The 27,426-nt window shown below is 47.0% G+C and overlaps 9 protein-coding genes and 1 pseudogene across 10 annotated transcripts; 2 read left to right on the forward strand and 8 right to left on the reverse strand.

Annotated features, from left to right (window-relative positions):
- Positions 1-1,598: 1,598 nt before the first annotated feature.
- On the reverse strand, positions 1,599-3,733 carry BJ212DRAFT_1480799 (uncharacterized protein; the record flags this gene model as incomplete). The annotated part of the gene is made up of 11 exons (XM_041340152.1): positions 1,599-1,838; positions 1,886-2,058; positions 2,114-2,236; positions 2,288-2,333; positions 2,387-2,518; positions 2,573-2,612; positions 2,664-2,947; positions 3,009-3,073; positions 3,125-3,134; positions 3,195-3,290; positions 3,341-3,733. 11 exons carry the CDS (start codon positions 3,731-3,733, stop codon positions 1,599-1,601), a joined length of 1,602 nt encoding a protein of 533 aa, XP_041193024.1.
- Positions 3,734-5,059: 1,326 nt separating this feature from the next.
- Positions 5,060-7,503, reverse strand: BJ212DRAFT_188260 (uncharacterized protein). Its single transcript, XM_041342586.1, has 11 exons — positions 6,904-7,503; positions 6,756-6,851; positions 6,693-6,702; positions 6,579-6,643; positions 6,109-6,518; positions 6,019-6,058; positions 5,832-5,963; positions 5,730-5,775; positions 5,555-5,677; positions 5,326-5,498; positions 5,060-5,268 (listed from the first exon to the last, which is right to left on the reverse strand). The coding sequence occupies exons 1-11, from the start codon at positions 7,243-7,245 to the stop codon at positions 5,107-5,109; spliced, it is 1,599 nt and encodes a 532-aa protein (XP_041193025.1). The 5' UTR covers positions 7,246-7,503; the 3' UTR covers positions 5,060-5,106.
- A 2,917-nt stretch (positions 7,504-10,420) lies between these two features.
- BJ212DRAFT_188776 (uncharacterized protein) lies at positions 10,421-11,354 on the forward strand. The gene is made up of 4 exons (XM_041342588.1): positions 10,421-10,654; positions 10,713-10,740; positions 10,815-10,925; positions 10,975-11,354. The coding sequence occupies exons 1-4, from the start codon at positions 10,638-10,640 to the stop codon at positions 11,047-11,049; spliced, it is 231 nt and encodes a 76-aa protein (XP_041193026.1). The 5' UTR covers positions 10,421-10,637; the 3' UTR covers positions 11,050-11,354.
- On the reverse strand, positions 10,968-12,077 carry BJ212DRAFT_188738 (uncharacterized protein). The gene is made up of 4 exons (XM_041342587.1): positions 11,975-12,077; positions 11,412-11,917; positions 11,305-11,354; positions 10,968-11,229 (listed from the first exon to the last, which is right to left on the reverse strand). The coding sequence occupies exons 1-3, from the start codon at positions 11,982-11,984 to the stop codon at positions 11,325-11,327; spliced, it is 546 nt and encodes a 181-aa protein (XP_041193027.1). The 5' UTR covers positions 11,985-12,077; the 3' UTR covers positions 10,968-11,229; positions 11,305-11,324.
- Positions 12,078-12,404: 327 nt separating this feature from the next.
- BJ212DRAFT_1271871 (uncharacterized protein) lies at positions 12,405-12,860 on the reverse strand (the record flags this gene model as incomplete). Its single annotated transcript, XM_041330982.1, has 2 exons — positions 12,405-12,625; positions 12,680-12,860. 2 exons carry the CDS (start codon positions 12,858-12,860, stop codon positions 12,405-12,407), a joined length of 402 nt encoding a protein of 133 aa, XP_041193028.1.
- Positions 12,861-13,996: 1,136 nt separating this feature from the next.
- Positions 13,997-14,079, reverse strand: BJ212DRAFT_t61 (annotated as a pseudogene). The gene has a single exon. The product of its transcript is annotated as a tRNA-OTHER (tRNA).
- Positions 14,080-16,097: 2,018 nt separating this feature from the next.
- BJ212DRAFT_1446927 (uncharacterized protein) lies at positions 16,098-17,581 on the forward strand (the record flags this gene model as incomplete). The annotated part of the gene is made up of 6 exons (XM_041338319.1): positions 16,098-16,234; positions 16,292-16,736; positions 16,768-16,886; positions 16,937-17,078; positions 17,130-17,216; positions 17,264-17,581. The coding sequence occupies 6 exons, from the start codon at positions 16,098-16,100 to the stop codon at positions 17,579-17,581; spliced, it is 1,248 nt and encodes a 415-aa protein (XP_041193029.1).
- A 3,388-nt stretch (positions 17,582-20,969) lies between these two features.
- On the reverse strand, positions 20,970-21,260 carry BJ212DRAFT_1271759 (uncharacterized protein; the record flags this gene model as incomplete). Its single annotated transcript, XM_041330977.1, has 2 exons — positions 20,970-21,072; positions 21,124-21,260. 2 exons carry the CDS (start codon positions 21,258-21,260, stop codon positions 20,970-20,972), a joined length of 240 nt encoding a protein of 79 aa, XP_041193030.1.
- Positions 21,261-23,802: 2,542 nt separating this feature from the next.
- On the reverse strand, positions 23,803-24,408 carry BJ212DRAFT_1446928 (uncharacterized protein; the record flags this gene model as incomplete). Its single annotated transcript, XM_041338320.1, has 1 exon — positions 23,803-24,408. The coding sequence occupies one exon, from the start codon at positions 24,406-24,408 to the stop codon at positions 23,803-23,805; it is 606 nt and encodes a 201-aa protein (XP_041193031.1).
- A 723-nt stretch (positions 24,409-25,131) lies between these two features.
- Positions 25,132-27,001, reverse strand: BJ212DRAFT_1480806 (uncharacterized protein; the record flags this gene model as incomplete). Its single annotated transcript, XM_041340153.1, has 8 exons — positions 25,132-25,462; positions 25,496-25,616; positions 25,668-25,730; positions 25,789-25,839; positions 25,892-26,105; positions 26,241-26,416; positions 26,474-26,954; positions 26,990-27,001. 8 exons carry the CDS (start codon positions 26,999-27,001, stop codon positions 25,132-25,134), a joined length of 1,449 nt encoding a protein of 482 aa, XP_041193032.1.
- Positions 27,002-27,426: the final 425 nt, after the last annotated feature.

Raw genomic sequence — 27,426 nt, forward strand, 5'->3', positions numbered from 1 at the left:
CGCCTCCCGGCGTCGCATTCGCTCAAGTGATGCCAGACGTTCATTTAGATTCTCGATGTTCAGACGGATCTCCTGACAGTCCTCATTGAGGCGCTGAATGTGTCATGCTCGAATCCGCTCGATCTTACTGTCAGGGTGCTCTAGGTACACCGCTTGGCTGAGGATGTGCACGGTGTTGGAGGTGATCTGGTCAGTGTTAGAGTTGCTGTGCTCTCCGTAAAGCACCGTCGGTGCCAACAGGACATGGATAGAAATGTACTCAGCACTGAGATGCGGCTGTGTACCAGTGTGCTAGGTAGATGAAGAGGTATGCAATATCGTAAAGTTATCAGGCATGTAACGCGTGAATAGGCAGAATATATACATGACGAGATTTTTATGCAAGGTGAAGTTGAAGGTTCATATTCCTAATCGAGCCTGAGTGATCGGCTGAGCCGGAGATAAGCGTTTTTCCATCCGTGGTTTAGGTCAACTTTTTCGATTCGATTCGTCTCAGCGGCAACACTAGTACTAGAACTCAGACTGATGCATGTGTCTACTGTCCATTGAGTGGCGACAAGCTCGCTCAGGCTTGTCTTTGTGTCCCGGACTTTGACCAAGTGCCTGTTGTGTTCAGCAGTTCAGGGCTCGTCCCATACACCAATCGCAATCATAGTTATGTCAGGCAAATATACGGCTGCCTCTGGGATGCCTGGTTTCAATTGGTGCGTGGATTGTCTCTTCGCTCTCCACATCTCTTCGCCTTGCAGTCCTATCGTAGGATCCGCTCGCCACTAGCCGACAATCTCGGCTCCAGCAGACGGAAAATACCCAATCTATAAGTCGTCCATTTCGCGATGACTTACCTATGTTGATGTCCCACAACCTTACTGCATTGTCATCACTCCCGCTAACTACTTTCTTCCCGTCTGGAAACAACGCTATACTCTTCACATTCCATACTCGTAGCGAGCCATCCTTTGAACCAGTCATAATTCGCTCTCCGCCTGGAAGGGTGTATAATGCCCGAAATAACCACCGGTGCGTCCTTCAAGTTTCTTGCGAGGTGTTATCGCTGACACCTCTTTTGTTTTTGTAGTGGGTGAAGCCTACCACCGAGTGCAGCGTCCTATCAGCCTTTACCCAATCAAATTCCAAAATCATCATAACTTACGAGGATAGCAGCGACGGGCAGACAGTGACTCCGTCAGTCCACAATTTGATATACAGCATGCTCATCACATACACCGCTCCAGCTCTTAATGTCTTCATTGGACCGCTGCCTTAGTAGATTTTCTCGCAAGAAGCTTGATGAACTCCATCTTCATATCAGTGTCCACAGTTTGGAATTGTTATATCCCGCCAGCCTGTACCATCAACCTTTCCCATCGAGTTCTTTTCCAGGAACCTCGAACCCTTGCGCTCTACCCATACCACACCAAGGATACCCCCTCTAGCCTGGCATTTCACTGACATAAGACAATACTTCAATTTCAACCAATGGACTTTTAACGGATACCCAATCAAAATCGTAGCCTATTCGGAAGTTGTACACAGCGTAAATCGAATTGTGACTTTGAATCTATCGTGAAGTGTGATGGCATGTTTATCCAATCCCTTTAATACCCTCTGGGGCGTAGGCCACCAGCAGGCACTTGTGGAGAGGCAGATCTGGGAATAGGAGATGGATGCCTGTCATAGCCAGGCATCGCCAAGGTTGGGGGCTTCCTCTCTGGTAAGGGCATTTCAGCGGCCCTATTGTCAGCCTCCTGGTGCAGACTTCCAATGAGGATCTTGATCATGTAGTCCGTGTTGAACGCGCCATTAGAAGGATCGAAGGGAGTGGTGTCGACGATGTCCTGAAGAGTCGTGAGTGACAGTGCGAGAAATCATGAACAAGACGCACTCGAATTTTGTAACGGTCAGAAAGTTCGTCGTCCAACACATGGAGCGCCCTTGCAGCATCTTGATCCGTGCCGATCTGGACGAACTGGATACCAAATTTCTCGAGAGGAACCTGCTGCCTGTCAAGGCGACTGGCGGCCTCAACGATGCATCGCAATAACTCATCACTGTCGGCTATAGCGTTCGCGTATGTCAGATATAGAAACACTGTATGGAAATACCACCTTACTAGCGGCTCCATCGGTGATGACAATGACAGAAATCGGTTCATGAGTTGAGCTCGGGTGCTCGATGAGTGGCAAGTACATCTCAATGAGCTGTTCGAGTCTCACTCCCGTCGGTGTGTCCTCACCTGAATAAAGGGCATGACTCACTGACAGGGTTCGATAAATGCAATACATACCAGTGGGGCTGAGCTGATCGAAAAGTTTCTCGACATCGAATCGAGACTAATCGAGAGCGTTAGCTGAAAAAAGTAGGTCCTGCGAACGGGTTCCCATACCCTCATATTTTCGGCAAACTGAGTCTGGTGCATGAAGTGGAGGTCGAGCCCTTTGGATCCATATTGTATGGCGATGTCGACGATGCCACCTAGAGCCTCTCGCACTTGGTTCCAAGAATCACCTTCGGCCATCTAGGTGCAAAGAGCATAAGTGATCATGAATCAAACTCTTGATGCCATTCTTACCGAGATGGAATCATCGATCAGGATAACCGTTTTGTACTCACTATCACAAACATGATCAGAATTTTGTTAATAAAGAGAAGTGAATACATACGCCACGCGTCGTAGTTCTTCCTCCTGTATCAGAAAAGAGGGATTAAAGCGAGGAATTTCATCTACGTGGAAGGTAGTCTGAAGGACCGATGTAGACTCCCGAGACTCCCGAGTCTCTCGAGTCTCCCGCGACCACACACTGCTTGCAGTGCGCTTGAGCTCTTGTCTCCCCTGTTGCTGACGAGCGAGGACGACGGTACCCGGAACTAAACTTCCCGTCGCATCCTGAGATGCTAGACCCCAGCGAAGCTGAGATGCGCATACTAGAACCTCGTATTTTTCGATCTGGTATCACACGAAGTCCGTCAAAAAAAAAGGAGAGTGCAAGAATAATAGGAACGCATACCAAGTGCTCCTTGCCGACGTAGCTGACCAGAGCACCTGAGGTGTGATAGCCAACCTTTCCAAGATCTGAACAGTTGATTATATGGAGTGCTCGCACTTCATGCTAGTAGCACTTACGGAGACCACCCTGTTAGCCGAATGTGAACGTCTTTGACCGGGATTCCATGATAGCTTGAGTAAACCTTACCTCTAAATGAACACGTGCAATGAAGAGCGCCTGTCCATTGCGGTCTTCGCCGAAAGGGACAGCGTTAGGTGGAATAGATTTATCCTCGACTAAGATCTTTGGGACCTTTTAGCGACCGTTATAACCTTGATCGACACCACTCTTACCCATACAAGCGGTACAGGCGAGCCATTCTTCTTGAAATTAAGAGTGCTTTCCCTAGCTTCTTCAATCCAACTGCTCTTGTGCCTGGTGGTGGTGATGACTGTCGAATCATTGCCGAATGCTGGCGCTGGCGCCGGATATGAGCCTGTGACGGGAGGGCGCCCATATTCATATGAGCTTGTGACGGGAGGTCGTCCATATTCATGTGCTAGCTTCGGGTACTGAGAGGTCTCGTACTGTGCTGGTCGTGGGGCTTGGTATGACGGACGTTGCTGAAAGGGCGCTGCGCGAGGTTCTGGCATCAAATTTCCGAAAGTTGGGGAATTAGAGTGTGAGTTGCTACTCGAAATCGGCATCCTCGACGACTGAAATTGAGTCGGAGTGGAGCTGCGCATCGTGAAATATTAGTTTGTTAAGCTGGAGGTGGATTCCTGGGGGATCGTCTGCAACCACTTTATACCAGGTATCAGGCGTTGGCGCCCAATCGATCGATATCAACTGTGCCATAGTTCAACAGAAAATTCCGTGATTCTTGAAGGGGTACAAGCACAATAATAGTTCATCGACACAGGGCACAATGTGATACTGTGCGATGCACCAGAAGTTTGTTAAAACTTTCACCTATCCCGGAAGGCTGGCTGGTGAGTCAGTAAGATATGATTGGGAAACGATCCAATCATCACAGGAATCTGTACCGCGCGACCTAGCACGTTGCCTCATTTCGGAAGCAGATGGATAACACTGCTTACCATAGTCCAACGAGGCTGATCAGAGACCAAGAAAGTGGAGAGCTCCCTTGAAACAAGAAGCATGCCCACCGACGAGCGTCTTCGTGGATGAATCGATAACTTAGAGTTCAGTAAGTATTTGAATTCTGGGAGGCTGGCTTGATTACATATACGCAAAGAACATTGATGAGATCACTTGACGTGACCATTGAATAACTGTCCGGAAGGATCCAACAGCCTTCACTTCAATCCAATGGGGTAAGTACCTGTCTTCTGGCGGAATTTACCGCGACGCAAGGTTTCAGCACCCTATTATAGGCACTAACTTGTTAGGTCTAGTCGTCCCAATGGATGGCTCGAACATGATGTACGAGGGCAAGGGTTGGGCAGGTATTGATGGCAGTGGGAAGTCCTAGTGACTACATAGTCAAGATTAATCGATACTCTTTGAGATTTCTGGGGTCCGGCTTGTACGGGCCGGATGGGGATAGTACTTACTCTTTGAGGTTCCCTTCAGACGTGATTGAGGGAAAGGATAGTGGTCAATGTATCATGAGCCAATGCAATTGACAGATGCTTAGACGAGAATACTACGAAGTAACGAGAAGTTTCGGGCGATGACGCTCAGTGTCTTCCGGCCCCGAGGGACCAATCCAAGAGAGGGAGGCCTTCCTCGTTGCGACTCACTATAGGTGTCCTCTGGGCCCTTGTAGTGCGGACTTGAGGAGAGCGAGGTATTTGAATCGGGTGCGATGAAGAAATGGGAGAGGAGGGTGAGGAAACGAAAACGAGCACGACAAGAACCCCGGGGACGGGACAGTCGTCGTAGCAGAGACAAGAACGTAGTGCCACGTCAACCGTTCGCCTCCTTCGCTTGTGCCTCGTCACATAATACAATGTCAACCACAACGATGAACATATATGTGCTAGACAACTTTTATGTATAATTGGGTGTTGCGAGAACATTTATTGTACACGACTTGATGGAAAACAGACATTCGCTAACATACAACTCGGACATTTTGGCAAAGACACACCGATTACCTCGACCCGTGTGGGACTGTGAGCGGGGAAAGCAATTCGCTTGGCACAGGACCTCCATTGTCAAGAACCTTGTTCACACCACCGAGCAGGATTTTCAGCATGTAATCGGTATTGAACGCGCCCTGTTGAGGATCGTAAGGTGTGGTATCAACGATATCCTGTCGATCAGCAATATAAGTACAGCTCAACCAGCTAGGAAAAAATACAAAACAGACTCTGATTTTGTATTGCTTTGCGAGGTGGTCATCTAGAGCCCGCAATGCGGAAGCAGCCTCTGCGTCTGTGCCAATCTGTACAAACTGGATGCCAAACATTTCCTCTGGAACTTGGCTTCTTTCCAGACGGTGGGCTGCGCTGACGATAACCTCAGGGAGAGTCTGCTGATCAGCTGATTCACATAGCATCATCAACACGGATGGCCAAGGCGCATGAGGCGTAACTTACTTGCGACACCGTCGGTAATGACGATAATGTCGATAGGGCTGTGTTGAGGGAACTTACGTTCCACGAGAGGGAGGTAGAAGTTAATAAGCTCTTCCAGTTTCGCAGCAGTTGGCGTTTCTGGACCTATATCTCGGTGTCACTTTTGGCTTGACGTATCACCACAGATGGAACTAACCGTTAGGGGCCGTTTGATTGAAAATGTGTTGAACCTCTTGGCTCGTCTAAAGAGCCAGTCAATTACGGTACATCGCTACAAGTTGTGTGTTGCCAGACAGACCTTGATGTTTTGATGGAAATGTTCGTGGTGCAAAAAGTGTAGATCAATTCCTTGGGAGCCATACTGAGTCGCAAGATCGGCGATTCCCGCCAGAGCCTCACGGACAAGGGTCCAAGATTGTTCTTCGGCCATCTAAGTGAGGTGGGTCAGAACCTCTAAGTCCCATCATAAGGAAAGTAACACCAACAGAAATGGAATCATCAATCAGAACCACGGTTTTGTAGTCGCTATCAAGTATCGTCAGGTGTGTAACAAGGTGGTTGAAAAGAACTCGTACGCAAGCTTCTTCAGCTTGAGTCTATCCTCCATTTCCGCAAGATTGGGGATAAACCTTGGAATATCGTCGACAAACAGCGTAGTTTCAATGAGGCTCGAAGTCTCGCGAGAGTTGTTGATACGTCTAGTCTCTTGGGCACTGGTTGCCTCCCGGACATTGGTATATCCAGTATGTGCGGCGAAACCAGCGGGCGGTCCAGGTTGTGCAACGAAGCCACCGGGCATTCCTCTATGTTGGGCGAAACCGCCAGCTTGAGCAGTCCATGCTGCCGACCCGCGTTGAGATTGGAGCAGCTGCTGATTTTGTTGCGCGAGTACGACTGTGCCCTGACTCAAAGATCCTGCTGATTCGTAGGTGGCCAAGCCCCAGCGAAGTTGAGAAGCACACACGAGTACTTCATACTTTGTGATCTGGAAACATGTAAGTCTCAAATTAACAAAGAACCGTAACCCTCAAGTTAGTAGACGTACTTGGTGCTCCCTTCCGCTGTAACTAATAAGGGCATGCTGAAGATGAGTACCTGTCTTTCCGAGATCTAAAAGCAAGTAAGCACCGTCTCTTGATTACAGACAGAATATACTTACAGAGCCCACCCTGAAAGATATGGCACGATCAGTGTTATAATACCGGTGGGAGAGATAAATTACCTCGAGCAGGGCACGAGCGATGTACAGTGGAAGACCGTTCTTGTCTTCGCCAAAGGGAACGGCATTCGGCGGGATGACATGGTCCTCAACCAAAACCTTGTACACTCATAAGTGACGTTCAGCGAAGATCAATCATCATGTCCCTCACCCAAACCAGGGGGACGGGTGAACCATGCAATTTGAAGTTGTTGGTACTTTCACGAGCGGAATCGAGCCAGGAGGTCTTTGTGATCATCGTATGAGTCTCAGTAGTACCGACGGGGGATCCCCCAACGAATGGAGATGAGCCATGCAATTTGAAGTTGTGGGTGTTTTCACGAGCAGAATCGAGCCAGGAAGTCTTTGTGATCACCGTCTGTTGAGTCTCAGTAGTACCGACGGGCGATCCCCCAACGAGTGGAGACGAAGGACGGTATTCAGCCACGAGTTTACGTTGGCTAAGGGAGGGCGAGCGAGGTGCGTTGGTATTGAAACTGTTTTGTCGATACATGATATCTGGCTCGTTTGGCCCACCACGGCGACCGCAGAGACTGGCCTTATGAATACGAATAAGTAGCGCCCGGACCGAATATCAGTATCTATTCTCTGCTGAAGCTGCAGAGTTAGGTTTCCTCGATACCATCGATTGGTTGCTAGAGAGCCACAGCGCTAACTTAAATCTATGTTCGTCAATGTTAGAACATATCAGAATTCATCCAAACATGAAAGTCTGGCTGTGTGATCATCGGTTCCTGGAACTTCTCGGCGCTCGGCAGCAGTACCAAATCGAAGGGCAATATGACCACTAAGCCACATGTTTCCCCTTGCCTAGCTTCAAACCAACAAAGATTGATCATCACTTCCATGAGTACAGCATCGAGGCAGCAAACACGAGGTAGGCAGAAGGTGTGCTACAGATGGCATGAAGAGTGCATCGAGATATGGGGAAAGATAACCTACTAACTGGGACATAGAATTCCGTAGGGTATAATTTCTGTTTATATCTCAACAAGTACGACCATTTGAGGATGTCGAAAACGTTGTTTGAGCTTCATGAGCTAAGGACAGCCGTGCAGAGCCGAGGGCAACAGCAAGCTCAAGCAATTCAATCACAATCCGCACTGAAGTTGGGGACTGAGTTTGTCGATGTTGATCAATTTGATATCATGATATCAAGTGCACATCAGCGATACTATCACAGAAGCCTAACTTTCTGAGTGGGGCACGGCACCTGATGTGATATGGGAGGGAATATATCTGGCTCTGACCGCAGTCACGGACAACGAGGCGTCAAATGAGGTCAAAGAACAACTGTTCACAGGGAACTCACGGGGTGTAGAAACGTGATTGATGTTATCAACATTCAAGTTTCCATTATACTACTAACTGCATGCGCACACGTTGGGATGTTCTGGAATTTTGTCAGTGAGATGTTCCACCCTAGATAACCGACAAGCTAATCCTCATATGACCTCAGCCTGAGATCGGTACGACTATTCGATGCACAGCTTATCGCAGCCTGCCACATACGCGCATGATGTCGCCCGTATGGTCGTCACTAATGTGAACGCCTGTGTGAAACGACACCAGTGCGAAAACTTCCATTGTCATTATGCATAGACAAGGCAAAGGTTAGCCTCATGCTGAGATCCGAGACTTGATAAGCTGTAAGTTATAAATCATAGTGGTTTCGGGAATTAACTCACAACGCCGACTTTTCACTGACATCAACTTCTGAGTCTGAATTCAGAATCCAATCCACACTAGACTATTCTCACTGCAATGCAGAAAATCGAAGGGCTCGTCACAGTCCTATGGTTATCAAAGGAACAATTTCTACGATGGTCGATGGAACAAGCGTTGAAGCTAGGCCTGGGTGAACGTGACTGGACGCAAGAAGCATGGATTCAGACGGCACGTTCCCGGTACAACCCGGCGGAAACTTGAAGCCAGGCCGAACCATGTGTAGCTTAAGGCCACCTCCAGGCACTACTAAGTTACATACATAACAGGCTCTTCAATTGCTAGTGAGTTACATGTTCAAGCGCTCAGTACTCAGTGCTCACCAATCCATCGGAATTCGCCGTCATAACTCATCGATCGAGTGGTCACTCACAGCGAAGCCTCTGAATCACCGCCATAACTTTTCCTATCTTTCGATTTGGTTAAACTGCTCAAAGAAGTGACGAACTAACTAGTAAGTAATATGTAAGTATGTACACAACTCATCATTCATCCCTCCGAGTCACCCATGATCAGACTCCTCATGCCCATCTGTGGTTCAACTCTACCAACCTGAACCACACAAACAAATCAGACATGATTCACGTCGCAATTGTTTATGCTGATCGGTGGATCTCATCCGCTTCAGTCGCGAATTGTAGTCTATGCTCCACGCAAAGCTACAACTTGAAATTGTTCCGTATACAGTGTATCAAGCCCACCAATGTTATCACCCTTAATACACGGATCCCGTTATGCCTGGCAAGGTTTGGGCTAGCTGCATGGACATCGGACATTAGTTCATGGTGAGCTGTTCACATGTTCATGTGATAGCAATGGTTATCCCTGGCTACGTTCTCATCTTTACGAGCTGAAACATGCTCATTGGTCGCCACTTCAACGTGACTATCCAGGAACTAATGGCGACAAACGTCAGCAATCCGACTTAAGTAAGTGTGTCACTGAGGCGGCATATGTGTTGATGTCATTGAAACAGCTTGATAATAAACCCACTCAATTTGCGACCCCGCGCTCGACCTTGTATAGCTTGATGAACCTTTTCTCGACAAGCAGTTACTTGAGAGTCGCTAGCGCCCTTCGGGACGTTCCTATAGTTTGGGCTATTCGGACCATGTTTTTGTGGCCAAAGGTATTCATCGAAAATATGGGCGATTGCAGCAGTACATCAGAGTGCCTCCATGTTTGTTCGAACACTCCTCTGCCTTTTGATCTGTCTGTAACTGAGTACAACGTCATACGGATACCACACCCCCTTTCACACACGATCCTTGCTCCTTTAGACGAAGGTGGGTCTTCTAAAAACCATAGAATGGAAGCTTTTCAAGTAGGTTATCGGAACAGTTATTTCCGCGGCCAGCCACTCAGGCAGAGATGTTGCGGATGCATTGATAGTAATACAAGGAATTCGAATTCTTGGACCTCATCTCCGGCCGGGCGTCAATAGGTCAGTAGGCGCTTCGGGCCACGCTTACAGGCCTTGTGATCGTGCACCAGTGCACGTAAGTATTGGAGCTTTTGCAAATATTAGATCCAGACTTGTACCTACTTATTATGTACATCATCTTGCCTGTTGCTAGCAAGCCTTGTGTCCTTCACAACGGCTTGTCCGAATCACGCACCCATGACCTGTTGCCTCGGGAATTCAAATCACACGTTGTATATACATCCTTTTGAGTCTCCAGCAGGAACAAAACCTCCGTCATTTGATTCTGTGCGCTGCCGTCTGTCAAACAACGTCTAAAGTATCAATCCAGTAAAGTTTTTGAATATGTCAATCTGACTTCGTTATCGATCTTCCTTGCAACGAGATAAGATTGCTATGAAGCCTGTGATCCGAATAGAACCGGCTCGGCGCGGAATGACGCATCTGGGGCAAATTGACCGCAGGATGGTCTCGAAAATTAGTGTACTGGATTTCCAACTCCAACACTCTTTGTTTCGTATGTTATTATATCACATGCGGGAAACCATCACGGATGCATAGCGCAGGCTGCCACAATTTCGCTTAGCGAGGCGATATATAATACCCTCCTAAAATCAACTGGTCTCAGGATCCCTATCTCTTCGAACAGAAGCAACCTTGTCTTCCTCGGTACGGCTCGGAATCCATTGCTAGACATCCTTTTGCGCCACCACTGCTAGCGCCCTTTACAAACCTTGATGTGTCTCCACGAAATGTAAGCGTTGATTCCAAAGTTGTACAAAGTCACTTTTCACACTTCTAATGCATCACAGCGTCGGTGACTATTGGACAGGGTGTGGCGTAGGTTTCATCCTTGAATGGAACCCAACTATGCACTAACACAATAGCGATGTTACGGCGCTCTTCAACCGCAGCACTTTCATGGAAGATATTTCACCGGAGTGACCTCCGACTGCGGCTCCTTACGGTGTAAGACGAGTGCATCTCACATGCACAGGACAGCGCGAAATTGCGGGTGCCCCTCGGTACGAGTCATCGCATTCCCCTATTAGTAGGAATTCACGTTTGTCATAGGTGGTGACGGAAGACCGCCGGGTGCAAAACTTGTACCGAACACCTCATCCTGACTGCGTACGACCGTCACGGTAAATCTGGTGTACCTAGCTGACATCCGAATGTCATCACATGTCGGAATACCTATATCCCAAATTCCTCTTTTGTATCTGTATTTTAGTCGTGATGTTGTAGCCTCACAGGTGTTGGATATTTTCGCAGTCATTCATTGACAACTATGCATTAATCTTTCAGGCTCCGTAAAGGTGGACTATTCTGAGCACTTGTAGTCAGGCGAAGATTCCACGGAGGTGATTCACAATGAAGGTAAACAGTACGGAGGCGCAGTACCAGATCAAAGTGACCATTCATCAATATGGTCGTGAATTGAGATTGACCGGCTGTACGGCAGGATCTCAGTCAGCTGGGATTAAATATGACATCATACTGATACACACCGGAGGTCCAGCTGACTGTATTGTGACCGCACGACTTCCTGCAGTGGAAGGTAGAGCGATATCGAGATATCGGGAGAAAAATTCGTCCAGCCAGCTAAAAAATTCATCCTTGTCTTCCTGCGACAAATTTGCCCAATCTATGTGATCCACTTGACCTATTGATCCCGTCTGAGATGGATAAGAGCTCCTGGCGCGTGTGGGTGGAAGAGAAATATGGTTATAAGATGGTGAGGCAGGAGCACCGGGCCGTGAGCCGTGGGCCAAGGGAGGAGGGGGTGAAGTAACAGAGCTTCTTGAGCTTCCAGAAGCATCTGGACGTGTTCGCAGCGGAGGCGGTGGAGGGCCATCACCCGACGACCCTGCTGGAGCAGGTGGAGGCGCACGTTTCCAGTTAGGATCCCAATTCGTTTTTGAAGAGGGAACACTGGAATATTTGTCCCTTGTGTTCACCATCTTTGTGACGCTTGCATCTTTGGCCTTCTCTGCCTTCTGCTTGAGCTCCGCGACTATCACGCCAATAAGCACTAACACTAATCAACCTGATGAAACTTCAGGCCTCTCACAGTTTACCATGGATATTGATATTGCTGAGAGATAATGAGCTGAGAGTTGATAAAACGAGGTGGTTATTGCTGACGAGGCTTACTGGCAGTAACCCTCAAGTGTCACACGCGCTGGCAGTTACATAATAGTAGTACCTTTTGGACATCTAAGTTAGAAGGGGAACGAAGAAGTCAATGCATATACGGATACCCAGAGGAGATTCAGTAAAGAGACAGATAACTTAAATGTAGTAGTACACTAAAGTATGTTGTCTATCTGTATAAACATAGGGCTTGAAAGCGGTACGACAAAATTGCTGATAGAAGAAAAATTTAATCCAACTATAGTACCTACTGACAAACGAAAAAGATGAAGGTCCGGTCGGCTGGACGCACAATACAGCAATAGCAATAACTATATGGAAGGAAGCTAGAGTAAAGCAGTGCCTCTTCACCGTCTTACCAAAACCAAAGTGGTCACCAACACCACAACGAGAACCAAAAGTGCGACCATGGCATATAAACAACGCTTCGCCCATTTGAGTTCCGAAACCCGCATCTCCGCAAGCAACTTCTGTCTCTCTTCTTCTGACCTGCCAGTCTCCCATTCAGGAGCGGGCCGAAGTGGAGAGAAGATTATAGCGATTCCAACTATCCAAAATATTGGGAAGACTGAAGGGAAGTCAGTTCCATATCTTATGAGATATATTGTAACAACAAACGTACAGAAACCATAGAGAAACAAATGACGAGTGAGTGTTATGGGCTCATCGTCTGCACCCGGAGACGGACGAGCAGTGTACACGGGCAGTTTCTCAAACTCTCCCTCGCGCATATAGGGCGGAGGGACATGCCGTTCGAGAGCTCTCGTTCTGTGTGGTTTGGCTCCGAAGAACTGCGAAAACATGTCATCCTGGAGCTGCATGGATGAATAGTGCGCTTTAGGAGGAAGTGTGGGTTGTTCGGTGCGGGTTGCCTGTGATGAACTGGAAGCGCTAGTACATGCTGAAACAGTATCTGATGGCGACCTGTATAGATGCAGTTCAAGTTGCGGGTTGGAAGGCCGAGAGAACGATGGAGTATTGTCTGAGCACCACATCTTGCAAAGAGAAATCGATAGGGCTGTAGGTGGGCGGATGAACGATACCTAGATTTCACCCCATTCCGAAATTCGCGAATAAATAGATTCCTGGTGGTGCGGCATTGGCAAAGCGTCCATGGGCCAAGTTTGTATTAACAAAAAGGTGGAAGACGAAGGTGGTCATGATGATAAACTCCCGCTGCCAAACCAAGCCGAAGTACTGATTCAGGAAGAAATAGCAACCAGATTTAGTAAGACTTGTGAAGTACTCACACGACAAAGACAATAACGAGGACTTCCCATGAGATACCATTTGCCGGCATACACAAAAGCAATATTTCAATCAGGTGGTACAATTGCAGTCATTTTGAATCAAGACTCCAGCTTTTGACTAGATAATGACCGAGCTTCACCAGCAGCAACCTTGCTCCACAAGTACTAATGTCGTGCCCTGTCCTTCGGAGAATGCATTAGAGGTATACTGATTGTACATCACCAGCGGTATCCTTTGGAAAGTAGCGAGCCAGGGGCAACAATCGAAAAAAGCTGCAGAAAATTCGCTGTCGGAAATTATGCTACATGTGTGATGAGAATGAGTAGACAGGTTCTGACAAATGATTGAGATGGATATAACTTTCAGAAAGCGCAACTTAGAAGGTTGGATTTACCAGTATACGTAGTCGGAAGATGCTCGAGCACCGTAACATTTCTTTCTTTTGAGGGGTTTGTCAAATGAAAGGCCACATCATTTTAGTGAACCGGAGAAAAAGACATTTCGGTGCAATGACTCCTCCAAGGATCTGCACACAGTAAAAGTGTTATCAGTAGGTTTCGAACCAACTCCAAGAAGAACAGATTTTGACTCTGTTGTGGTAACAACTTGGCTAAGACCAGATAGATGGGCCTCTGAGGAAACCACCCATGAAGTCAATGTCAAGGTGTGTTCCGATTGAAAAAGACCTCTCATTCGGCAGGTTTTGAACCTGCGCGAGTCGAAGAGAAACAGATTTCGAATCTGCTGTGGTAACCACTTAGCTAAGACTATTTAAGACGAACATCTGATGAAACCATCCATGAGTGAATGTCGAAGTGTGTTCCGATAGGAACAAAAATCTTGTTGTCGGCAGGTTTCGAACCTGCACGGAAACATTCCAGGAGACAGATTTAGATTCTGTTGTGGTAGCCGCTTTAGCCAGGACTAAGTTGTAATGGACCTCCGAGGAAATCACCCATGAGCGAATCTTCACCGCGTGTTCTGATAGAAAAAAACTGTCAATCGGCAAGCTTCGAACCCGCACAGTACAAGAGAAACAGATTTCGATTCTGTTCCAGTAACCAATTGGCTAAGACTACTTAAGATGAGCCTCTGAGGAAATCATCCATGGGTGAATGTCCAGGTGTGTTCTGATAGCAAAAACCTCGTGCTCGACACGTTTCGAACCTGCACAGTGCAAGAGCAACAGACTTCGATTCTGTTGTGGTAATCACTTAGCTAAGACCAGTTAGATGAACCTCGCACAAAACCATCCATGAGTGAAGGTCAAGGTGGATTCCGAGAGAGAGAAAAAAACTTGTCGTTGGCAGGTTTCGAACCTGCGCAGTCCAAGAGAAACAGATTTCGATCCTGTTGTGGCAATCACCTTGGCCAGAAGTTGATATGAACATCCGCAGAACTGTTCAGAGTAGTGAGTGGAGTACGGAGCGTATGCTGGGGCTACTTTGATGAATCGAATGGAAACTACGGCGTCGCGCCGAGTCAAGAGTTGTACGAGGAAGGAGTTATGTGGACTTGTACGAAACCTTGTTCAGAGACTTGGAAAAAACTTGCTGTAACCGACCTCAAAGCCACGCTCCTATAATGAAAAATGGTTAAATAACATACTGATCGATCCTGTATACATACAAGTCATCTCATCTTCGAAGGGCGGCACGTCTAAAACGGCCGGCGGGAACGGCGGACTGGTGGGGGCACGCCCTACACCAGGGCATTCGTGCGCCCAGTGATGCGTTGGGGACACTGGGGGTCCCCTAGACTAGATAGAACTGTCCTCCATAGAGTACATCTCTCCATAGGACATAAAAATTGATTTTTTTTAAAAAAAAAAGCCACGCTCAGCATACCAACGATCACTCATCAGGGGCTATGATACGCCTGCTCCTCGTCACTGTCGATATTTTACATGAGGTTGTGTGTATGGACGAAGAATGCGACAAACCGACAGCTGATATTTTCAAGCGACATATAGGTTGAGTAGGATCCCGCAATGCATGCAGCCACCGACTCACCAGAGACGCAGAAGAGGAGTGGGAAGGTGCCAAACAACGACGTGAGGAGGCAAAGGGTTCCAACAACTCATGTGATGACTCCGAAGATGATCCACATTATCGCTCCAGGGATAACGACTCTGATGATGAGGAGGGTGAGGATGAGGAGATCGAGGACGATGGTTTATGAGTTTAAGGAAGACCTGCGATACTGGAATTCACAGGGACCTACTTGGAGCGCACCAACAAGGAATTGATATCTGACATGTTACATCCGTAGCTGTCAAAGATAAAGTATACACTCCATCTGGCTACATTGATGATGCACTGTGCCCCGGCCAGACAGATGAAGCGGATGAGATCATGCATATGATGACCATGACAGATAGCTTACATTTAATGCACCATACCAGCTGCTCAATATATGCGACTCATATTGATTGGGTTATTGGCCGTAAGGACGAGGCTAGGATCAGGCTAGCCTTCTGGACGCACTTGCACTCGCAGGAAAGTTGATCGTTAAACCTACGGAATACTTATACTGGACAGGAGGAAGACCGCAGGGAAGTTGGCAGTGTGGCTACGAAGCTGCGTCAGCATGCCTTGAATTGAACACACGCTTGATCCGACCTCGGAGGTAGTGTTGGCGAGCCGTCAACTGCACCTACTATGATCCAACTATGATCAACCGTTGATCACGACCCGGTCCAACACGAACTATCAAGTACCAATTTGATCCTATTGCCGTGACCAATATAAAAGGACATGACTGGCTATTGACGCTGAACGCATTCGCAGATGGTGAATACTAAGGTCATCATAGTGGGTGCTGGAATTGCTGGTCCCGTGCTTGCAGTTTTCTTGAAGGCGAGAGGCTACGACCCCGTCATATACGACAGACTTCCCGGTCCAGCAGAAGGTGGACACGTTTTCACGTAAACACCCACGCTCCTCCTCTTCCTCGCCAACCCAGTACTAAATGCTAAGCACAGGCTGCAGCCCAACGGCATCCGTGTCCTATCACTCATTCCAGAGCTCGTAGAACAGATACCTGGCCATCCTCTAGATAGGCTGATTCACTGTTCCTGCTTGGATGGAGTAGAGGATATCCTCGTTGTTACCGATATTTCGCCAGCTATGATGCGAGAACGATTTGGCTTCCCCTTTATTGGAATCCGGCGCCCAGAGTTTCAACAGCTTTTGATCGACACGGCCAAGAAGCATGGTGTCGAGATCAAGTGGAGCCACCAAGCTATTGAATTTGAGCAAAGCGAGGATGCAGTGGAAGTCACGTTCGCGAATGGTACCAAGGACACAGCGAGCTTTGTCGTAGGCTGTGATGGCTTGCACAGCAATACCCGGATTGCGCTCTTCGGGGAAGAGAAGGCGGACCTTTACGGGAATGGTGCGGGTGAGCCCGTTTCAGTGACGGTCCTGGTATGGAGGCTGATATTTGGGTGATTTACAGGTCGGTGGGGTGTCTCCTACGCCGCCTGTCTTTCAGGGGAGACTTGCACTGGTAAACAATTACGGAGATGGTCGTCATATGATTGCGTATCCTGTTACGGAAGACAAGTATTCATGGGCGTAAGTGCACCTCAATTACCTGTTCAAAGTTTGATTATCCTGGCAATCAGCATTACAACTCGGGGAGCTGAGGCCAAGGAGGACTGGAGAACGCAGAATGAAGAGCAACAGAATGAAATCCGAAATGGGCCTTTCTCTGCTTGGGGGTTTGGGGCTGGAGATTTGGTAAAGACCGGCCAGAAGATCGTGAAGGTAAGTTCCCTCGTGATATGCTTACAAGTATTTGAAACGCACGCCTTCCAGTATGGCCTCTACGATAGGCCTAAGCTTGAGTCATGGTTTAAGGGAAGAATTATTCTTTTGGGCGACGCAGCTCACCCAAGCAGTCCGGTACGTGATGTCGCCATCGATTTTCACGGCGCTATAATCGTATTTAGCATCTGGGACAAGGTGCCAACCAAGCCTTCGAAGACATCTACCATTTTATGCGGCTCCTGGGGAAGCATAATCCATCTGCCGACCAGCCGTCGACGGAATTATTGTTGCGAGTGTTCACTGATTACCAGGATCTTCGGCTACTGCGTACGTCAGAACTCGCAAAGGGAGCTAGACAGCGAGGGGAATTTCGGGTGGTCGAAGGCGTCGACGCATGTAAGACTAGAAATGAAGCAATCCGGACGGGGTTTGATGATGATGCAGCAAAGAAGGCACGCGATAAGTTGTGGTCCGGACCATTTACCGAGAGCGAAATGTAGTTATTCTATGCGAATGATGTCTCCAGATCTTGTCACAGCCTGGAATACGACTGTCAGATTCAGAGTCACTACAATATCGGAATAAATATCAATCGAAACTGGCGGTTCCAATTGAACCTACCTCGGGCTATAAGAAGTACCAGCTTGTGGTTCTTCATCAACAGCTACTGCGAAATTATTCTTGGAACACTCTTCTCTCTTCCGACGCCACTAGTGACTGCCGCAGGCTCTTTCACCCACCATGCAGCATTCCAGAAACAGCCTCTCTCGCATCCCGCTTAGCGAACTCGCGTCCACCGTTGTTGACCGTATTCCTCTCCTTCTCGAGCAACTCCAAAATCTGGAGGCGGAGGAAGCTCTCCTAGACACCGAGATCCTGTTACTACAAAAATTGCATCGGAGACCCATGAGCATCTCTATGGACGCGCAGCCTAGCACGAGTGTCACGGTCGCCGAAAACACGCTGAAAAAGAGACACCTAACGTCAGACGGTATGTGTCATCTCAAACGCATCTTTGTTCAGGCTGAACGAACAAAATAGGGACCCCGAAAAGGGATATGTCAGGGACAGCCTGGGACGGATTCTTCTTTACCCATCACGTCTCTCCACAACAGACAGAGGGAGATAATCTGGACACTCGAAGATAATTCTGACACGGTCTCGAAGGGAGGAAGATATAACAAGCATGTATAACGGACGGTTGTAGCTCTTACTGCACGGCGGTAGTTCAAGCTCAAGTTCCACTATGTCACGATCACGTGAAATCTGAACTTGTAGCGCGACCAAACAGAGTCCAATTGGCACGCGGGCCCTTCGGCTCTTCTCCGACATCGATCCGAATCACTCAACTACTGAGTAACCAGATTCTGTGAGGCTCTCGTATTTCGCTCTCCAATATGCCTGCAAACAATGCTGATAGTAATGATCCCTCAGCAGCTAAAACCGATCTGCAAGGGATTGAACTGGCAGAACATCCATTTGATCCTTTGCTTCACCCAACCTGCGCAACGCAGCGAGCATGGACCAACTATTCCATCAATTGCCTCTGAAGTATCATACAGTCCCAGTATCAGACTCTGATCAAGACTGAGCATGGGTATGGTGTCGAACCCAATGATATTTTGCTTTCCAACTCTATTAAAACCTGTATTGCTCTGATCGAGGAGGAGATGGACTTGGAGGCGGGTACCCTCCAGAAATGTATCACCATTCTGTACGACAACACAGAAATCGATGAAGAGGATGTGTGTACAACTCACTGACACTGTATATTACCTTGCTTGACAAGGTTTCTCCCAAGAGGTGTGCGAAAGTGCAATTCTGGACATCGAGCTGGCATATTGATCCTTGTACTAGTTTCATCTCTGAGTTCATTTACTTATGTTCCGTCTTACTTACCAATGTGTTTCTGCATGCTCGTACAAAGCCTTACTCCTTTGCTTACTGATCCTCTCAGATAGCCTCTAGTATATAACCCCTGTACAACTACAGTAGAGTCCTCAGTCTGAATATCACCTTAGACTTGCCCAATCTTCCAGACTTCAGTCCATCTGAGTTTGTCCTTTTCCATAAGGCCTAGGGATGGACTCCCTAGGCTGGAATTCTGGACCTTTGGATTTGTCCTGTATGTCTCTGTCCCAAGTCTAGGGATTGCTTCCCTAGGCTGGAGTCTTGCCTTGCCAGCACTTACCCTCTTTCTGGACTTAGGTCCACTTCCTGTCCCTCCAACTCTACCTTAGGGTAGTCTACCTCCATTTGCTTCTACATCGGACCTCGTCCGATGTAGCCCCTATTCCTTCTGGACCTCTGGGCCTCCTGTCTTCTGTACCTCTGGACGTCCTGTCCTTTGGATGTTCTGCCCTCTGTACCTTTGGATGTTCTGCCCTACCTCTGGACCTCCTGTCCTCCATACTCCAGACCTCCAGACATCTTGTCCTCCTGTCCTCCAGACCTCCTATCCTTCCATCCTGTTTTCCTGTAGAAGTATTACCTTGCAGTGGGAACTCTCCTGAGCACTTCCTGCATTCCTCTGGAACTCTCCCGTGCTCCTCTGGAAGTCCTCTGGACTTCATTGGACCATCATTGGACTTCCTCTGAAATGAAGGGCACATACTTGGGTAAGGGGCACAGCATACAAGCTGTTACAGTCGTGTTTGCCCCTATTCATTTCCTCTTTTGTATTATGTCATGACCGTGCCACATTGCACCATCACTAGACTTGCTTTCCACTATATTTGTACTACATCACGATTGCCGTTGCCATCGCTAGATGACTCATTACTATCTCTGACTCATATCCTTATCTATGACTCATCACTAGATGACTCATTGCTATCTCTGACTCATTGCTGACACATACGTACCTGCCCTAAAGCATCTACGTTCTATATATACTCAGTCATGTACTCAGTAGATCCTCACTTTAATCTACTAGGTTCTCACCTGGAATATCCTTCGCTTAGGACCTCCAATCCTAAGTTGTCAGACCACCGATATTCAAGCCAGAGACACACTCTCTGACTTGTCTTACAACCCTTACATTTGTAAGGTCTAGATTCAACTTCAGCCGTTACTCTTATCAAGTAGCTGCCATTGCGACTATCCTAGTTCGTAACACAAGCTGAGGCCAAGCCCCTCTGAGTCAGTCTCTCTCCTCCTTTGAGCATGGTTCTTAACAAAGATGGAAACAGAGATAACTGAGAACTGGAAAGGCAGAGATGCCTAAATGGGGATAGGTGCAGGATCTCGGACAGAGGGTGGGAATGGTCCAGAGATAGTACAGTTAATATCCAGAGGTCCAGAGATCTGGGGATCTGGAAGGCAGGACAGAAACAGGACTGAGATATGTGAGGTGGTGGATGTAGTCCGGAATCCAAGAGGAGGTAAAGTCCGGATGTCTTGCTGGATGGAATGTGCATAGAGTGGGACAGGATAGGGGATCCAGGAATGAGTCGGATATGGGGTCTGGAAATAGGTCTGGAAAGCATGGGAATATGATGGGATCTATGTCTGGCATATGGGATATGACAGCTTTCCTGATTGCCATTATACCAATACATTTGTCCAGAACCATCGCAAGGTAGGAAAGTCGAGATGCTGCTGCTTTTGACTGACTCTAGCACAATGATCTAGCACTTTTCATTTGGGGACAGTGAACTCATCAATTGAGCTGCTTTCTGGACCTGCATCCAGAATTTACTCGCTGACCTGCAAAAGGATGGCCCACTTTTCCTGATCTTTCATGATAACATTCAGGACATCAAGTGAAACTTCTTGCTTCCAGATACAAAGCCTGACAGCAGCGTCTTTGTATTAGATCTGTGTAGCTTCATAACAGAAATTGTTGTGCACATCGCTGGCTCAAACAAGTAGCATCCAATGGCTGAACTAGGTAGTACTAGGTTTTCCCATCTTCGTCCACCAGACTTTTGTCCGCTCATCTAGTTCCTTTAATCTATCATCCTCCACTAGGAGTTCAAGACAGTGACATCTTTTGAACAGCCCCTCGTCAAAGTCACATAACAAATGGATTGTTGACCACCCAGAACTCTGTGAAAGTGCAATGTAGAGATTAAATAAATTTAGCCCTCCTGTTGGTGGTGTTGCAATGTCTACCAGGACATAAGGTATTGTTTGTCCCTGAGATCGATAATCTGTGAACACATAGGCAGCTGTCATGGGAAACTGCCAGTGCCACATGGTGCGCTTGATCTCTTTGCCTTTGGATGTTGTTAACTTAATCTGAAAAGTTTTCATTGTGATCTCCACTGGAATCATGGAATCTTCAAGACCTTGCAGTTGCAAGGCATGTGTTCTGTTCAGCTTGACTAGGATATATGCTACCAAGTACTTCAGAGTCACCAAGCTCTTGTCGTCAACAACTGGTTCGTCTGGATGCAGAACAATTTTGACAATTGTTCCTTGAGCACCATTAGTGATATCGAGGTCTGTTTTGACATTCTGCATCACCATCACCTTCATCCCAATGCTGATTTCAACCATGTCTGGCAGGTCTTGGTGCTTTTTTCGGTTTCATACAGCATTGTTGCTGTTATGCATTGCCACTGCATAACACTCTCATAACGTCAATGGCTCACCTTTAAGTGTGTCTTCTGCTGTGCAGACAAACAGCTGATGGCCTGTCTCCTGACAGTGTTTTCGAATCACTGACTCATTCCACAACCTCCAAACAGCATGTCATGGCATGACCAAAGCAGCCTCATTCCAAGGTTTAGTGGTGAAGTCTGTTGGCAGGCAGTGGGGTGACAACACCAAGGTATGCAACATCTTGATGTGATGCTCTTGCACTTGACCATGTCAAAGATGTTGCAGAAAATTGTGCCAGACCTCGTCAGTAACATGGACTTGTTCTGTCAAGATCACAACAGTTGTGAACTCTTCAAAAATGGTCCTGCCAAGTTGGGCTTCTGTCAAGTCATGTGCGAAATTGACAGGGAAGTAGAGGGCCTCTGTGAGCACTGTTGCCACAGGGGGAAACTGATGGAAGTCACCAGATATGATAATGTTTGTGCCTCCAAACGAATGGCTAGATGGTGGCTTTCCCATCTCCATTTTTCCAATTCCAATGTTTCTTGACAGATTTGCAAGAAAGGTCTTTGCAATCATGGAGACTTCGTCAACAATAAGATAGCAATAGTACTTCCAAAAGTGCTGCAGCTTTCCCCTGGCTTCATCGCTGATTGGCTTTTTTGAGTCTCTTTGGGAAATCATTGCGATGGTATGGGTTGTTTTCCTGTCAATTAAGGATGCTGCAACTCCGGTGTATGCAGCTTTCAATAGCATGTGTTTTGTGCTGTTATGAGCAAAGTATTTGGTGATGGTTTGAATTACTTTTGATTTCCCTGTTCCACCTTCGCCATGGATGATCATTCAAAGTGGTGGTAGCAATTTTCCTGCCAAAGTTTGATTGAGATGCCAAGTAACAATATCATAGGCTCTGTGTTGGTCAGCTTTCAGCATGGAGGGGTCTACTGGCAGCAGTGCAGCTTCTGGAGCTTCATTGTTGATAGAGGATACTATTGGAGTGGCAGCAGAATCTGTCAAGCAGCTGACAGATCCAGTATTGCTCAGTGCATCAGCTGACTGAGGTCTGTCACTTCCTAGAATTGTGTTTTGTTGATTGACATCTGACACCATTTGGGCTTTCTAAGATGCAAGTTTTTGTATCTCTTCCTCACTCACACTGGTTATGTTGTTATCGCCATTCACAAGCATCCACTTTGAAGAATCATTGGAGAATATCTTTGCAGCCTTGGCAGTTTCCACTGCAATGTGGGCATGAATTTCTTCTCACATCAGGAGCTGAGATGCAATGAGACTTTGAAGACCCTCCTCTGTCAGGGCCATCACCAGATTATGTGGGGCATCCTTTTCTAAATTGAAGTCTCCATTAACAGTCTGTGCAGCTGACTTGACTTGGGATGAGACAAGTTCAGTGGCTGAGTCCTGAGCATTTTGTGCTGATGTCTTGCACTGATAGAAGTACTGAATTCCTGAAACTATGTGCCATATGCTCTGTGATGCTGTTGAATAGAACTCCTTGAATGCTGATTGCCAACTCTGCTCAGGGGATTTAAGATCCATGGCAACATTGTGCCATGGCTTTAGTAAAAGAAGCATGGATGCGCAGTAGAATGGATATATCTCTGGATCATCTTGGCAAGGAAAATATCAGCCAATGAAGTTAGGCAAAGTATTGTGGCCTTGCAAACGAACAATACCTTGCTTGATGCCATGCTTTGGATGGTGGACAGATATTGAACATGTTGATTGCGAGGTCACCCACATGGGCGTGGGTCATGAGATACATCTTCAAGGTGTGAATCTGACTGTATAGCTGCACGTGTCTTGGCATTGACTTCCGCTTCATATGTGTTGGTGAAGAATGATATCACATTTGAATTTTCTAGGGCATGGCCTCGAAGGCAGTAATTGGTGACTTGACACTTGTTGTGAATATGACCACCCCTATCAATTGAAAGTGTCACAGTCTCGCCATTTTCCTAGTGTCATTGGTTAGATTTGGGAAACAGATCTATGGGTATCTATGACAAACCTCAAGCTCAGTATCTTTGTTGTTCTTACCATTGTTGGTTGCACCCATCAGATTTGTCTCATCTGTATCTTCATTTGTGTCTTCATCGGAAATGCTGTAAGTGTTTTGTCAGCCCATCAGCTTCAATTATCAATTTCATCACAATCACCTTGCTGCATTGCTGTTACCACCACTATCCTTCCCCTCCTCTTTAGACCCCTGGGTATGACTGAGAGCAGGAAAATCCTTCAATAGTGCTGAAATGAATGATGACCAGTAGACTGGGGAATAGTGATGAGAATGGTAAGTGTCGCCCCACCCCATTAGGTATGAAATAACCATTGGGGCAGCTAGTTCTTGCTCCCAATTGATGGTGTGAATCAGCCTGAACAGTAGCAGTCTCTGATTGTCTTGAAGACTATTGAGATATGCTGTATGGTGAGAGTGATATGCATACCCCTTTGCCAGCAGTGCAGACATGTTGAAGTGCTTGCCCTGCTTCTTGGTTTGGTAGATGGTGACATAGAACATCACATTTTTGGTATCAGCGCCATTGGTGAGTAATTTCCCATCATTGTTGCAACATGCATTGAGTGTGATAGCAGGGACCCATCCATTCAGGTAACTGAAAAGCCACTTGGATTTCCAATGGCCTTGGTCATCAATGGAATCTTCTTCAGATAAATTGAATGGTGCTCTCCATTTGCACTGATATTGACCATTCTTATCAGGTACGAGGCAGTGGTGAAACTTGCAGGTGTGTACTTGCATTGTCCAAGCTACTCTTTGCTCAAGGTCTGTAGTGTCCATGTCATAGGTGGCAGAGTCAGGATTCACAGGATGAGACCAAACGACCTCATTGTCATTAGGGATATTCTTGATACTCTCTGCAGACTCAAACCTGGAAAGGTAAGCTTGAAGGTTGGCCTTAATGAATGCTTTGATGCGATCATGGAATTCCTCTTGTTTTAGAAGATTCTCCATCTCATTGCTAGGTGGTGAATTCTTCAACCACATGAGCATGTGAAGGTGAAGGCTGCCTCTCCCTTGAGATTCAATGACACTGAAGTATGTGGTAACTGATCCAAAAACACCAATACCACTCTTTGCTTGGTACTGTGTGGTTTCGACTCCAAAAAGGGTGCACAGAATCGTCCAAATCATGAAGTGGAAGAACTTTGCAGCAGTATATGGGTCAAGAGTGATGTTCTGCGCTCGCTTCTCCTTCGAAGGAGCATTCAGAATAGCAGCAAGATCATCCATGTTGATGTTTTCCCCTGCAAAGACTTGCGCTATGGGGTCATGCAGGTCACATGGGTTGATTGTAATCCATAGTGAAGGTGGGTTTAGCATGATACACGTAGACCATATCTGACTCTGCAGTTGATAGCAAGACTGGTCTGATCCCATGACATGACCCCCAGTTGCATATATATGCTTTTTGAGCAGCTGAATGGCAGGATCTGATATTGGTATGTTTTTCTCCTCTTCCTTCTATGCACTCTTGAGTTTCTCCAGAGTAATAGTGGATAAGATCTTTGCATCAAGGTCGAATGTTTGATGGCACATCTGCAGATATGCGGAGCCAAGAGCTTGCCACTGTTGCAAGATTCCAAATGACATGAAAGGGAAGGTGTCATGTCTTCTAAATTGCCAGTCATGGTAGTGCAATGCCCATCTGATGTGCTCTCCAAAGTCGACCTTTACAAGCCTCGCTGCTTTGATTCCTCCCTCTCCATATGGAAACAAGCAGGGAAATGCCTTTTCGAAGAAATTGTGGTTTTCTTCTGCTTCTGCACTGTGCTTCTTATCTGGAGGGAAATCACTGACTGGCTGTCAACCATGGCACACAGCATACCCTCCCTCTTTTCCTTCATTCCACAGGTTTGAGAGGCCCCATGACATCAGCTCTGTAGCTGTCAATTTTGACATGTCAGTATCAATTGCACCAGACACCTGCAATGGAATGACATCAGGTTCTATGAGGGGAGTAAGTTAGATTCAATATATACCGTAATGTGTCCACTGACCTTCCATTTCTGTTGAATTTGCCTCAGTGCTACATAATGGTTCATTCCTAGGTTCTGTAGTTGCTGTATCACAAGGTTCATAAGGGGCTTAATATGGATATGTGAAGTTATGGCTGCTAACTGTCTGTTTCCTTTGATCCAGCTCCATCGCTGCATGATTCAGCCCTAGGTGCTGTAGTATTGCAATGTTCATAAGGGTCAGGGCTGACAATTGTAACAGTTACCTGGTGGTTGTTCTGAGTCACCTTCATCATTTGGAACATATCCAGCACTCTCCTCATCTACCACTCCAATGTCTGTTGATTGAGACACAATTTCAATGATTTCCTGTGGTACATTGTTTTCAGGAAGTTCACTGATCCATGCACTACTGATCTCAACATCTCTGTAGTACTTGGTGTTATTCTTCTTCAACCATTGCAGTGCTTCAAACACAACCTGATGCCTCACTCAAAATGTTGAGTACATCCAATGTCAGGGCAGGTCCCCCAGGCCAATGAAAGTTATGGAGATAATGGATGCCAGTATGGCAGGCGTGTGTGGCATGAGCTTTCCCTGTAGCATTGAACTAACTCCTTCCTGCAGCATATCATAGGTGCTGACATTTCCACACATTCCACATTGAAGAGTGGATGCATCACGAACACCACCAATCTTCTTTGGAAAGAGTTTGAACATGAAGACCTGGGGATACAGTAGCACAATCAGAAGCTGTTCTGGAAATGTGAGAACCTGAAGCTGCCATGGCACTTGTCCAATCCATAGGTTGTTGGCAAGAGCATATCAAGGTGGTTTGTGGCCATTACTTTTGAGATCTTGTAAACATGAATGACAGATGTTGACCAAGGTATCGTTGCCTTGTGTGATGACACCAGCAGGCTCCAGGAGTTGTCCGTTATAGAGATTGTGGGCAGGATGGGGAGTTGAAGGACTAAGTCGGCATAGATTGGGGATGTCATTGAAGTGAAGCTTGGACATCCTCTCTGAGTCATCCAAGACTCCCACCTCCTGTGCACAAACACTGCATATACTGCTGACCAGTGCAGCATTTGATGTTGCATTATAGAACTGTTGGTAACAGCTTTTCACCTCTGTTACTGAAGGGATCTCCAAGAATTTTGTAGGGTCATATGCATCCCTCACTGGCACCTCATCAGCCTCCTCATCTACATTCTCAAGCCTCTGCACAATTTGACATGCAGCAGAATCATCTGCTTGTTTGTGCTTCCTTGTTGCTTCCTGGATTTCCTGTTCACTGTGCTTCTCCTCAAGCTTCTTCTGTCCTGCCTGCCAAAGGAATATGATTTGTTCTTTGGGAGCACCTGCAAGCACATGGTGTGCAAACACAACAATGGCTATACACTTGTTAAAGTGCCTAACCAAAAATATTGTTGTAGGTCAATGCTCTGCCTAGCTGCTACACTTGCAAGCAAGAACATTCGACCCTAAAGGGAATTGCTACTGAGAACGGCCAATGATACTAAAGACCTGAAAGTGCGCAGAGCGCGGGAACAAGTGCGCGGGTATGTAGAGCGCGGGAATGCGGAAGTGTGGTCAATGAGCGGTCAATGAGTGGTTGATGCAGAAGTGCAAGATGCTAGGGTAAGGGGTAGGGAAGTCTTAAGGAATGGCGCAGGTAACAAGTGAGTGCAAGGGTATTGATTGCACAGGTAAGGAAAGTCAAGACAAGGTGTCCAGGTATAATGTAACCAATAGGGGCTAAAAGTGCGCACTAATGGTGACTGCTCCTAAGTAAAAC

The sequence above is a fragment of the Suillus subaureus genome (assembly GCF_016647635.1).
Source record: "Suillus subaureus strain MN1 chromosome Unknown BJ212scaffold_16, whole genome shotgun sequence".
NCBI classification, from domain to species: Eukaryota; Fungi; Basidiomycota; class Agaricomycetes; order Boletales; family Suillaceae; genus Suillus; species Suillus subaureus.